The sequence below is a fragment of the Mirounga leonina genome, unplaced genomic scaffold (genome assembly GCF_011800145.1).
Source record: "Mirounga leonina isolate KUSES-001 unplaced genomic scaffold, KU_Mleo_1.0 Mir_125, whole genome shotgun sequence".
NCBI classification, from domain to species: domain Eukaryota; kingdom Metazoa; phylum Chordata; class Mammalia; order Carnivora; family Phocidae; genus Mirounga; species Mirounga leonina.
This window is the reverse complement of record NW_023270305.1, coordinates 24282798-24296817: the sequence shown is the minus strand read 5'-3', so window position 1 is coordinate 24296817 and position 14020 is coordinate 24282798. Positions and strand designations below refer to the sequence as shown.

At 35.5% G+C, this 14020-nt stretch overlaps 1 protein-coding gene across 5 annotated transcripts in view; it reads left to right on the top strand.

The window, feature by feature from the left end:
- MAP4K3 (mitogen-activated protein kinase kinase kinase kinase 3) overlaps window positions 1-14020 on the top strand; it is a 188931-nt gene that overhangs the window by 166298 nt on the left and 8613 nt on the right. For all 5 annotated transcript variants that reach the window (XR_004678486.1, XM_035000969.1, XM_035000967.1 and 2 more), the window contains 7 exons: window positions 29-89; window positions 173-290; window positions 4668-4726; window positions 5732-5835; window positions 9684-9855; window positions 13074-13142; window positions 13225-13317. Coding sequence is in view for 4 of the 5 variants with exons in the window: in XM_035000969.1 (XP_034856860.1) it covers window positions 29-89; window positions 173-290; window positions 4668-4726; window positions 5732-5835; window positions 9684-9855; window positions 13074-13142; window positions 13225-13317 (676 nt within the window). In the remaining variant the exon portion in view is untranslated. The remainder of the gene's footprint in view (window positions 1-28; window positions 90-172; window positions 291-4667; window positions 4727-5731; window positions 5836-9683; window positions 9856-13073; window positions 13143-13224; window positions 13318-14020) is intronic.

Below are 14020 nucleotides of genomic sequence, written 5' to 3'. Positions count from 1 at the left end.
TTTGCACTTTTTTTTTTTTTTAAACCAGCTGTTCCCCCGAAGGTGTACATGGTTATATGTAATGAACAATTGCTTACTATCAATATCTGGTAAGTCTTTTAGTTTTTACCTATCTTACAATTGTTCCTATTTATGTTATTAGCTTTTATATCATGGTTATTTTTCTTTACAGGTAAAGCTTCTCAGCTTTATTCCCATAATTTACCAGGGCTTTTTGATTATGCAAGACAAATGCAGAAGTTACCTGTGGCCATTCCAGCACACAAACTCCCTGACAGGATACTACCGAGGTAACTGTACATTCACTTACGTTTCATCCTTAGAGGTAATATGTTAGTTAATTCTAAATAATAGTTATACTACAGAAATTGAAAAAAACACTCAGTTTGGGTTAGTAGAAATCATATGTAATGAAAAAATTGTGAGAGGTAATATATTTTCACAAGAACTGAAGGCACCTCTGGAATTTTAAAACTGATTCGTATTTTCTGCAAGGTTAAAACTCATTTTTTTCTATGATTTGCTAGTAATTTTTCATCACATATAGTGCTTCCCACATATTTGTGTTAATTTGAATAAAGTGAATTTTTTTCAAGGTAGTTTCTAAACTTAGAAAATCAAAATGATTTATTAAATCAAGTTTTTTTACATTAGAAGATAATTACTTAGGAATTGAGGGGTTTTGTTTTTCTACTTTGAGGAGTTTTTCATTATACTCTCTCTTCCTTTGGTTATTATAATATTGCACCTCATTTGTCGACCAAAAGGTCTTCTGAGTCTAGTATAAATTGTATTTTACGACGACATTGTACTGTAGCCATTCCTCCTTTACCATCAGTTGTAGAGCAACTAACGTACAACCTTAGCTTTCAAGTACCTTGAAAAACTGCTGTTCTCAGTTGCTGAGTTCACAGTAGAGCTAAAATTTGCCGCATTGTGCAAGACTTCAAAAATTAACCTTTTTGATGAAAATCATTTAAAAATTATACTACATGCTTTTTTGTCTTCTTAAAATAGATTACATTGAGTTTAACTGGACCTTTTCATGATGACTCAGAGTTGCAACTATGAGCTTGATTTATTATACCTACATTATAATATCTACAATTGGAGTTAGCTATTACCAGCCCCAAGAATGGGGTCAGGGAGTTTCTTTCTTCACATAGAGTTTATCTGTCCCTCTTTTTCTCCCAGCTGCCACTTGGTGCTGTTGATTTTCTGTCTTCTTATATAGCACATCTCTATCTAGCTGCCTAACTTGATAATCCTAAATTCCTCTGGCCATGGAAACTGACTACCAAGCTTTAAAAATATATGTAAGGGGGGGCGCCTGGATGGTTCAGTCGGTTAAGCGTCTGCCTTCAGCTAAGGTCATGATCGTAGGGTCCTGGGATTGAGGCCCACGTTAGGCTCCCTGCTCATGGGAAGCTTGCTTCTCCCTCTTCCTTTGCCCCTCCCCCTGCTCGTGCTCTCTCTCTCTGTCAAATAAATAAAATCTCTAAAAAAAATAATATATGTAAGGTACAAGAGCCCTCCAAGGAATGTACAGCACATAAATTTTAATGTATTCACTTATTTTTATATCATTTTGTCAGAATAGAGACATTTGTAGCTCATTTGAGCCTATTTGTAGCTGTGTTCAATTCTTCAAATTTTACTGAATATACCAGATGCGCAGAAAGTTTCCTAGTATATACATGAGACAAAACTGAATAACGTATTACCTCTTCCTTTAAGCAATTTCCATAGAGGAAGATGTTACCCCTAAGAGTACTTTACCTCTGGGCTGTTATTTCACGTAACTTTGTTATAGTCAGTCTTCAGTGTTAGTAGCACTCACCATTGGGTCCTTCCCACTTTCTTCAGTTTTGTTATCAAGAAGTCAGTTATTACAAAATCTGCTCTTAATTCTCTTATTTACTGGCAGGAAATCTGAGAACCTTTTTTGCATGATAAGATTTTGTATGTGTATTAGTACCAGTTCTACTGTAAAGTGAGCACAAATGAAACTTCCTTTGAGCATCTTGTAATGTCCCGTGGTTCTCATTATAAATCTAGGTACTCATTGTATTGAACTGTAAAGCTTCTTTAGTAAAGCATAAGCTTTGGAATCTAGGTAAACTTGAATTTAAATCCTGCCTTGTTCACTAACTAGGTTTGGAACCTTGAATAAATTACACAACCTCTCATCTAAAAAATGGAACCAATATACCTATCTTGTAAAGTTGTTTTTAAAATGATAAATTGTGTATGTATAGTATCCACCATTGTTTCTGGCACCTAATAGGCTCTTAATAAGTAGATCTGTTGTCATCATTGTCAGGCATGGTAAATTGAACTGTGTTTGTAAAGTACTCTAAAATATCTGACCTTAATTACATTGAGAATGTTGGTTCACTTAAGATTCTAGTCAACTGGGTGCTGGCAGATAAATTTTACGTACTTACTGTAAAATCATAACTAAAAGCAAGGTAAATCTATACAGATCACTGTAGGAAGTTCTAAACTTTCACAGCATTTCAGTGTGCTACTCACAACTGTTCTGAGTAGTTTCATTACTGTTAACCCTCAGCTGTACTTAGTAGTTCATCTCATATTGACTGTGTAGTATTCTTTACAGTCTTTCAGAACCTTGCAGTCAGTTAATCCTCCTGGGTTTTGTCAGATTCAGTCGATTGACCCCTAAGTAACCTTGGGACCCGGGGGACAAGTTCACAAGTGTGGACCGGGAACATTAAGCTTGTTGCAGTGGAAATTGATTCAGGTTTTCTTAAACTCTAAAAAGCACTTTGGTTCAGGCAGTTTACTTAACTTAAAGGTGTGGGGAATTTTTGTTTTGTTTTGAGCTGTATGAAATTTCACTGTATATGAAAGGGGTATTTTTATAAATATTAATGTAATGCATGAATTGGAACGTAAAACTCTTCCCAGTATGAACGTAGGTGAGGGAAACAATAGGTGCTTTAACCCAAAGTTTGAAATCAAGGTATTCTGGATCATCATTGTCATTTAGTGCCTCAATATCTGGCGAATTTCTGTGTCATTGTTTAGGTACCATAATATTAACAAAATTCTAATTCATACAGATAATGAACTTACAAGTGGTAACAAATTTTAACAGCTTCTCTTGCAAGCTCAGAGTACTTTTTAGTGAAACTGATCCAGAATCATAAAAGAGAAGTAGATTTTTTTTTCAAAGTTGAATCACTATGAACACTACAGTTAGACTAAGACACTAGATTAGAATTCTTTCTTCCTAGAATTGCTAACTGTATGGCCTTAAGGAAATTATTAAATCTAACCCTCAGATTTCTGTGCTATGACCTATCTCATGGCATTATCAGAGGGACTGACATAGAACATGTGAAATTCATGGCAAACAGTATGGTCTTACTAGTAAATGTTAGCAATATTTATTAAAGATTTTTACAAATATAAACATCAGCATATAAAACATATTAAAAGCTAAAATTACAATACCTCAGCATTATATGTTTGGTTATTACTCACTTTCCAATTGTACAGTGACAGGAACATCCATCAAGATTATTCTGAGCTTGGGCGCCTGGGGGGCTCAGTCGGTTAATCGTCTGCCTTCAGCTCAGGTCGTGATCCCAGGGTCCTGGGATTGAGTCCCACATCGGACCCCCTGCTCAGCAGGGAGTCTGCCTCTCCCTCTGCTCCTCCCCCCTGCTCATGTTCTCTCTCTCTCCCACTCTCCCTCAAATAAATAAATAATTTTTTTAAAAAAGGTTATTCTGAGCTTGTTTGGAATGGTATTGAGCATCACATGCAGGCTTTACTGTTTTATTACCAGCAAGACACAACTCTTTTTTTTTTTTTTAAGACGTGCGGAGCAATGACATCTAATCTGTGGCACGTTTATACATGTAAAAGAAGTTTAAATATGTGTACAGAAATGGAAAGGTATAATTTGACGTTTGCACAACCTTGCACTAAGTCTGTTTTATCAACTTTCATTATAAAAGACATTTGAGTTTATGTGTATTTATTAAATTTTAGTTTTAAAAAATAATTTTAAATGGATTTTTACATATTAAGTTTGAATCAGATGTTTGCAGAATCCCTAAAGGACTTTTGCCAGAAAAATCTATATCCCATTCTTCCTGAGTAGAGAAATAAAAATGTCTAAAAAAAGTTCTTAAAAATTGTTTTAGTGGTAAGACAACATTTTATATAGCTTAAATTTGTTTTATGTGCTAAAAATATCTTTCCTCAGTATATGGCTTATCTTTTTACTTTCTTAGTGGTATCTTTTGGTAAACCAAAGTTATTAATAATATATTCAATAAATTCATTCAACAAATTACCACCTGTAGTTTAAGGTGGTAGGGATCCATCCGTGAAAAAGTATCAAAGTTTATTAATATTTTCCTGTATAATTTGTTCTTTTTGCATTTTTTAAAGAAATCCCAAAGTCTATTCTAAATATTTTATAGTCTTGTTTTGCCATACTTTGATAAATCCTTAGTCTATTTGGAATTGATTGGAGGAGGGATGAGAAGCGGATCAAATGTATTCTTATTTTTAATAGATGACCTAGTAGGTTTAACAACTCATCCTTTCTCCACTGATCTGTAATGATACCATTATCATATACTAACTTCACCTACATGTATTATATATTCATTTTCATTTACATTTAGGAAATTTGCTGTATCAGCAAAAATCCCTGAAACCAAGTGGTGTCAGAAATGTTGTGTTGGTAAGTAAACTGTTCCATAACACGTAGCTCTCCTGCTTTGCAGAGTAGATAAGAAAACTCTATGAGGTTCATTTTTAAATTTAGTATAAAACAGTACTTCTCCAGGGCATTCTGCCAGTAATAGTTTATTTTTCCCCCTTAAGTAAAACAAATGTCTTGGCCATTCAGTCTCCATGTAAACTAAACCTAATATAGTACCTTGCACATAACAGTTGTTTTGCAGATAATTTATTGACTGAATAAATGGAGAAAGTAGGATGACTTTTTATTACAGCACTTTATCATACCCTGTTCTCCAGGAGTCCTGTTCCTTTTCATTCACATGCTGCTCAGTAATGGCTTATGAGACTGCATTTACTCATTCAGCATATATTTTCATGCCTTTAATATGTGAAACCTTATGCCTGTGAAGTGAAAGTTATAGTCTCCCTGTTCACACACCACGATCCTAAATTCCTCTTCCACCCCCATCACAACCAGCTGTTTTATTTGCATATAGCAAAAGCAAAAAAGAGTTTCCTTTCCTTCCCTTTAAAACCTCTGAGGCTTTATTACTTGTAAACCTATATTTTGAGATTTGATTAATAATGTCTTCATGTTGCTAGAACCAAAGCATCACTGCCTCTGAACATTACTACCAAAAGCACCCTTAGTCACCTGTCCCTAAATGTGCTATAGTCTGTCCATTTGGCAACTTCTCCCAGATCTACTTAGGACCCTTCCTTTGGGATCTTGCTGCCTCACCTAATCTCCCTGCTACCATGAGGCCTAAAATCCTTCTTTCCACCGCCAGACTCCATAACAACCACCAGTTTCATTTGTGCATAAGACAAAAATCCTGCACGTGATGGCAGTTTCCAGCTCTTACTGAAAGTGTTTTCACCCTGCAATCTAATTAAGAAATTGAACTGGCAGCCAGCTTTTGTTTGTGTTCAGAGCATGCAACTACTATTGTTAGGACTTTGTATTATAAGATAACTTACGTATACTTTTTTGCCTTGACAGTGCGAAATCCTTACACAGGCCATAAGTACCTATGTGGGGCACTTCAGACTAGCATTGTTTTATTAGAATGGGTTGAACCAATGCAGAAATTTATGTTAATTAAGGTAAGCATGAAAAGCAACCTAAGTCATTCTTAGTATAAAAGCTTCATTAAGTCTATTTTCCTGTTCTTTCAGAAAAAAAAAACAAAAACATTTTTTTTTTCTTTTTTCCCATTTCTTCTCAAGTTAATTTCATGATTTTGGATTATGTGGCAGGGTAGTGAAAATCTGCCTGATTGTAAGGAAGTCAGTCGGCCAGATAAAAGTTTTAAAAGAGACTAGAGAAATAGTTCAAGGAAATGGCAGTAGGAGCGAGAAATAGCCTCTCACATACAGTCTCATGTCCCGAACAGGAGGTGTTAAGAAGGTTGACCTGCTCCGTCACAGCAGAGAAACAACCCACAGGTTGGCATTTGGCCTAAGAGGACTAGGAATAACCATAGAGAGAGGGAACTTACAACTTTTTTTGGGTTATATGCCTATGTGTTAATTTGCCCAGGCCTTCCTTCCCATGGATGGTTTTTTGTGCCTACATTTCTCTAGCATCTTTAATGAATAGTTTTTAAAATAGTTAATATTACTCAGCTGTAACTTAAAATTGGAGGAAAAACTAATAAAGTGGTTCACTCACACCAGGGAGATACCAAATGAATTTTTAAAGCTGTTTTCTTTGCTATTTTATATAAATTAAGTAGCCTTATTTCCTGAACATTTGAGATCTCCCTAGAACTTGGGGTCACAATATAATTGGAGTGGATTCTTCCTAAATTTTATAATCCAGCATTAGGGTATTTAAAGCATTGGGTTCCTGTTATTTAAATTTCTATAAGTGACTAAGGAATCTATTTTTAATTTCATATCACCATTTATTAACCTCAACATTAAGTAGGGCTAAAGAAATAGAAAAATAACTTCAAGAATTTTGAACCCATTGAGGTGCTCTTGCCATAAATCACTGAAACAAAAATTGTTTAAACCAAAAGTTGAAGGGGAAAAATAGCCTTATAAACGGTCTAAAGCAGAACTTCTGAATACAGCCCATTTATGGCAAAAACTGTTTTGTTCTTAGCTCCTCTTTGTTCTTGCCTATTTGACAAAAGCACGCCTTCTCCTAGAGGGAGTGCTAAAGTGTACATGGTTTGATTTTTCTGCAGCCCTGCCCTTCCCTGTCTTCTTCCTACCTTTCCCCCTTTAGTCCATTTTAGATACATCCTCTCTATTCCTTTCATTCCTAACCTCTATCAGAATGAAAAATAGTTTCATTATATCAGTGTTCAGAGATACAGTCTGATTAAACCTTAGGATGAATGAATTTGTTGTGTTACCTGATAGTTATACCACTTATCCTAACATAACGAAAGACCCTTTTCTCTATTAAAGGAATTTTAGGTGTGAAGAACATGCAAGAGAAAATACATACTTTGGAGACATGGGAAGCGTAAAAATTATCCATCCACATCTTCTCTTTTCCACGACTTCTCTAGTCCCGGGGAGCCTGGCCCCGACTAATTAATGAGGCCTGTTGCCAGTGTTCTAAGATACTGCACTTAGAATACAATCTCCCTCAAGACTTTGTGCCTTCCCACTTTCCTAAACTCCCTGAGCTCTCTGTAGGCTCTTACCCTGAATCTTAACCCAACTCTCCTTCCCCTGTCTCTCTACTTGAAGATATTGTGGATATTTTGTTCCTGTATTTGACTTTATTGTGATTAGTATTTATGGTGTTTCTATTCTACAGTCTTATGTGTTCAAAAACATTTTTATCCTTTCTATAGTCTTCCTTCCTCTTAATGACATTTCTGACAGAGTTTTTGCTTTATTAGACTACATTTTCATCATAAATAAAAGTTAGAAATTAAAGACCTTGCCAGCAAACAACTATCTACTTATTACAAAAACCAGGCACAGTGCTTTTTTAACTAGTTAAGACAAAAATGAGTAAGATATAGTCACTGGCCTTAAAGACCAATACCAATAGCAACTGGATTTAGAGCTCTTAGACGGCAGTCCTCTTCTGTTAATGACTTAAAAAACATTATTAGAGGCTAAATAGAATTATTCAGAATCTCTTGGTTTTCTTGCTGACAAAATAATTAAGCAGAGGCATTAAGCAGAATAGTCTGCTTTATTGCTCTTACCACATTTCAAAGAATTATTTTAAATATTTTGCCATATTAAAAATCTGACCAATTGTAGTCAAAGCCTATTCCCCAGGTAATGGGAAAGCTTCTAGAGAGGGGGTTTGGAGAGTGTTGATGAGGAGTGTCTGTACCCATGGGGTGGAGGCGCTTCTGGCAGTCCCAGGGAAGAAGGGATTTGAATAGGAACAGCAGGTGCACAGACAGCTTCACCTTCTAGCCACAAGGACCACATCGGGTTTTCTAACACTGTAAGAATAGTAGTTATGGTAGCCCCATTTCACCTGTTCGTTTTCTCCAGACTTTATTTTCTTTAGAATTTACCAGTTGCCAGATTAAAAAATAAATTCAGTAGCTTTGTTAAATACTAATGCTGACCTTTTGGGAAATAAAATGAAAATACAGCCCATTTGTAAGAGCAACAAAAATATAAATATATTAACACTGAACTTATTAAAGTATGTATAAGACCGATATTTTTATGAAAACAACCTTTTATTGTGAAGAATATTGCTAACACCTCAGAAATCCCCATGGTACCCCCTGCCAAGTCAGCTCCCTTGCTTTCCATTTTTACTGTATAAACATACCCCTCAACATTAGAATTAATTTTACCTGATTTTTCAACAGTATGTAAGTGGAATCAAAGTATGTATTCATTCATGTCTGACTTTGTGCAACATCATATTTGTGTCGTTGTTGGATATAGCTGTAGTTCATTCATTTTCATTGCTCTGTAATTTCCCATTGTGTGAATATGCCGAGTAGTCCATCGTTTTATCTATCTGCTATTGATGGGCATTTGGGTTACTTCCAGTTTTGTTATTTGAACAATACTTCTGTGAACATTTTTGCATATGCCTCCTATGCACGTGCATATTCATACTCTCTGGGACGTATAACCAGAGCATCATTGCAGGGCCCAAAGGGATGCATATCTTCAGCAGGAACAGATGATATAGTTAACCAGGGTGGCCATACTGTATAATGCTCCCATCACTTGGTGAGCATTTGTCTGCTCCTCTCCTGGTAACACTTGTTATTGTCAATCATTTCATTTTAGTCCTTCAGGTGGATGTATATAGTCTCTCGTAGTTTAATTTCCTGATTACTGATGATGTTAAAGTTCTCCGTCTGTTTTTCTAAACTTACAAAATATGAATCTATTTAGTCTCTTTGTAGCAATATAAAAATAATTCTGAAGTTATATAAAATTAAAATTGGTTACATCATAACTGTGAGTTCATGAATAGTCACTTGAGCTATAAGGCTAAATTTCTCTTATTTGTGGTTTTTTTCTGTCCACTCACAAGAGGAGTGTTTCTTGCTAATTAGCATTTCAGTGGTCTTATCCATGTTTGCTCGGTTGGATAAGAAGACAGGAGGATAACTGAAGCGCATCAAATTGGGTGGCAGGAGACTCTGCCACAAAGGGCTGGGGGACCCTGAGCCAGTCACTAAATTTCTGGGTCTCTGTTTCCACCTCTGGAAAGAGAGGGTTGAACTGGTGATTTATAAGTTGCCTTCCAGCCCTAATGTCCTAAAATTACGTGATCTTTAACTTTAAAGAGTTTTATGGTGCTAAACCTAAAATCAAATACTTTATAACTTGTATTTTTCTGCATATCCAAAGTTTCTGTGACAAGAAGTAGTCTTTTTAGTAGACAGTTATTTTCTATATTTTCATAAAACTAAAAATTCTTAATTGTGTTCTCATGAAATTATTTGGCTTTTGGTTTCCTTTGTTTAATGCATTTTCATCTCTCTCTCTAGCACATAGATTTTCCTATACCATGTCCACTTAGAATGTTTGAGATGCTGGTAGTTCCGGAGCAGGAGTACCCTTTAGTCTGTGTTGGTGTCAGTAGAGGGAGAGACTTCAACCAGGTGGTTCGATTTGAAACAGTCAATCCAAACTCTACCTCTTCGTGGTTTACAGAATCAGGTTTGTGATTTTTATTGAATTATTAAGGCCAATACATTTGATTTTATAAATAGTAAGTTTACCATCTCTCTCATTAGGCAAAAACAGTGCATAAAAATCCAATCTAGAATAATTTATGAAACTGGGAAAAAGAGAAGATGGCTTGCTTTAAAATAGTGAATTTGTTTGAGATATTTAAAACATCATGCATTCCCCAACCTGAGTATGAATCACCCAGAGGCTTGTTGGCCCCGACTGCCACAGTTCTTCATTCAGTAGATCTGGAGTGGGGCCTGCGAAATTTTGTTTCTGTATGTTCCCAGGTGGCACTGATGATGTTGATACGGCAGCCACACTTTGAGAACTACACATATACACATACGTCAGGCCTAGAAAAGTTGACTTAAATAAAAGGAAAAACTGCATTGAGTATAGTTTATTTTCCATTGTATTCCTGAATTGATACACAGGTACTATGCAATAACTTTGATAAATGTTTAATGATTTGTAATTAGGATATAAATTATAACTAAACAGCTCCTTCTGAAATATTAGAGGGTATTTGAAAATAATTCTTTTATATAAATTGTTTCCTTAAATTTTGATCTGTGTTATCCAGTTACATAGCAGATCTTTCCTTCATAGCTAGTATCTTAGGAAATATTTCCAATTAATGAGTTTTTTACAGAAATTTGATTATAGTTTGAAACCTTCAGTTTTGTTGTTGTAGTCAGTACAAATTTAGTAAAACTTGTTTCGTGGTAAATAAATCTGGTTGAACTTTCACACTTTAAAAAAGTGACCTGAACCATCTTTTTTTCTTATTTTTAAAGCACTGTGTTTCTTATGGAGCTCTTTTTGCTCTTTTTCCCTTAAAAAATAACATTGTACAGTGTTTTGCTGTAAAGTAGACAGTGGCCATTTTAGAAGGCACTTTTTACTTATTTAGAGAGCGGGGGTAGGGGTAGAGGGACGGTGGGGGGAAAGAGGGAGAGAATCTTAACTGGACTCCATGCACAGTGCAGAGCTTGATGTAGGGCTCAGTCTCATGACCCTGAGATCACGGCCTGAGCCAAAACCAAGAGTCAGTCGCTTAACCAACTGAGCCACCCAGGCGCCCCTAAAAGGCAATTTTTAAAGGTCTTGCAGAGGCCCTCTGTCAGAGTCTTTGGGTTCTTAGGGAAATTTTAAGAAGCCAGTTTGGCAATAAATACTGATTAGTCAGGAGTTTGTTGGAAGCCTGAGTGTTCACAGAAGGAAGGAAATTAAGAGTTGAGGTGTTTTTGGCAGTGAAAAAAATCACAAACATATTCACAAAAACCTAGAGACAATTACATGACTTACCGAAGCCCAGGACGCTTGAAACAGCTTTCCCTTAAGGATACATTGTTGAAGGAAAACATGGTTGGCTCCTGGCAACATGTGTGGCTTCTCTGGCTCCCCCAAACTGTACTGCATTCTCCCTTGGACACCCATCTTCCCTTTCAGACAGCGGGTGCACTTCTGCTTTCCTGATCTCTTCCTCCCTATTTAACAGGAAGGCATTGTTGGGTGACTGGTACTTTATTGTTAGTGAATTTCATTTAACGCCTTATTTCTCCCAAGCTTTTTAATTTTAAATATTTTTCTACCAATTGTTAAGAGCTTAATCTCTGCACAAAAGAATTTTATACAGCTGTGGGTACCTTCCTTCTTTGGAACTTTTTACTTCATTCTCTTACTGTAAGGAAATCCCTTTATTAGAGGTTAAATATGATAAGTATAACTCATCTCTGGTTTTGAGATGATGAGATAAAAATTGAGAGAGAAAGTATAGTTAGATTTTAGAATCATATGAAATTCTAAGCCAGTGGTTTCCTAAACTCTGCTGCAGTTTAGAATCTACCTTCGGAGGCTTTTAAAATTCCTAATACCTCAAGTCATACACACCGCCAATTAAATAAGAAAACCTAGAGGTGGCAGCTAGGCATCAGTATTTTTTAAAGATCTCTAGATGATTCCAGTGGTGACTAATTGATACAAGCAGTTGGTAAAAGCTTACTTTACTGACTTTCTCTCTAGTAATGCTAGACTGGCTTCCTGAACTGAAGTAGATTGTATAGATATGTTCAGATTGTTAACTTTCACTCGTGTGTATGAGCTACGAAGGTCTGATTTACAGGAGACCTAATCTATCTTTCTTTCTCTTTCTTTCTTTCTTTCTTTCTTTCTTTCTTTCTTTCTTTCTTTCTTTCTTTCTTTCTTTCTTTCTTTCTTTCTTTCTTTTTTAAGATTTTTATTTATTTGACAAAGAGACACAGTGAGAGAGGGAACACAAGTAGGGGGAGTGGCAGAGGGAGAAGCAGGCTTCCTGCAGAGCAGGGAGCCTGATGCGGGACTCGATCCCAGGACCATGGGATCATGACCTGAGCCGAAGGCAGACACTTAATGACTGAGCCACCCAGGCGCCCCCATGTTCTTTCAACCCTGGTTGGTTACAGAAGTACCAAATCTAAAATACGTTTGAAGGTCTGAAATATGGCAGTGCTTGGATGGCCTAGGACTAAATACTATGGGAAGTAGAAAACAGTAGACTATACATTATCAGACTCATTCTGCAGGAAATATAAGGCCAGAAACAAAGGCCTATAGCTCAGCAATTTCAGTTTTGATGTTCATACAAAGTTTGGGATATCCTACTTTTCACTTTATGGCAGATCATCATTTAAACATTCTCAGTTTGTAAGAACTTTGATAAATCATTATAATAAAAATTATGCGTCTTTGCATTTTGGTAATACTTCATACTTCTTAAAATATTTCAGTATTTCTTTTAATTCATTTGTACTTGAAATAATTTGTTTGACTCTCTGATTCATTCACTTAATAAATACTTATTTCATGTGGTGCTAGGCACTACCATATAATGATGTACAAAGCCTAGTCCCTGGCCTTCTGAGCATAAAAGCAAAAATCATTCATAACCGTAATATAGAAGATTAGACTCCTTATTTCACATATAAATGGAAACAGTGACATCACCAGTAGTAAGGACCAGAGTTAGCGCTCCACCGAGCACTCACTTCGTTTAGCACTGCGTTAGTTTAGACCCAAGCAGCCTGGTTCAACCACTACATATGTATAACTAAAAATTTAAATCCATTTCAAATTCAGTGATGTTCAGAATTCTTGTTTTTACATCTCTGTGCTTTCAATATTACTTTTTTTGTGTAAGTTTATTGAGTTTGTTTGTGTTACAGATAGCCCACAGACAAGTGTTACTCATGTAACCCAACTGGAGAGAGATACCATTCTTGTATGCTTGGACTGTAAGTTTTTATTTATGAACATCTTATTTTAACACATTTTTTTAATCTTAGTTTCTGAGTGACTTTTCCCCACCTTCTTTAGGTTGTATAAAAATAGTAAATCTTCAAGGAAGATTAAAATCTAGCAGAAAATTATCATCTGAACTCACCTTTGATTTCCAGATTGAATCAATAGGTAAGTGAAAGTTTTGTATTTCTTGTTTGATTGCAATAAGAGCTGCTTAAAATAACTTACCTGATAATTATCTGAAATTACAGAAACATATTTACTAAGGACACATTTTTTTTAAATACAGGATATAATGAATATGAGGTCAGTATCAGTCTTCACTTTTATACATTCTCTGAAATAGTTTAATAACTGATATAATCTATAAATAATGTTACCCTCCTTAGAGGCTTGACATTTCAAAAGAAATAATTAAATATTATTTTTCATAACACAGTTATGAATTCCCATTTCCTCCAAACTCCTGTAGAGTTTCCCTATAAGTATTTAAAATTTAGGCCTTAGGGTACTCTGTTGTATTTTTCTATTGTATCTGCTGATCAGAGCATTTTAAGCATCTCCATAAGGAGATCATGGAATCTCCTTGTCATTCTCACATTTTGCTTGACTAGAGTGTTTTCTGAAAAAGGATTTCTGACAGACTCAGTATTCTAAAATGATTAGATTCCAGAAAAATTAGGTAAGAATGATCATAGATGGTGCTTGGAAAATGAATGAGAGCTAATTCAGTATTTAAGTAGACACAATTTTTTTGGTCTTCATTATCAGTGAAAGATATTTGCACATATATATGTTGGTCAAGGGTAGGGCCAAGGGCAGATAGTTCATTTGTCTTATTCCTAGTTCTATTTTTACTCTCTCCTCCAAC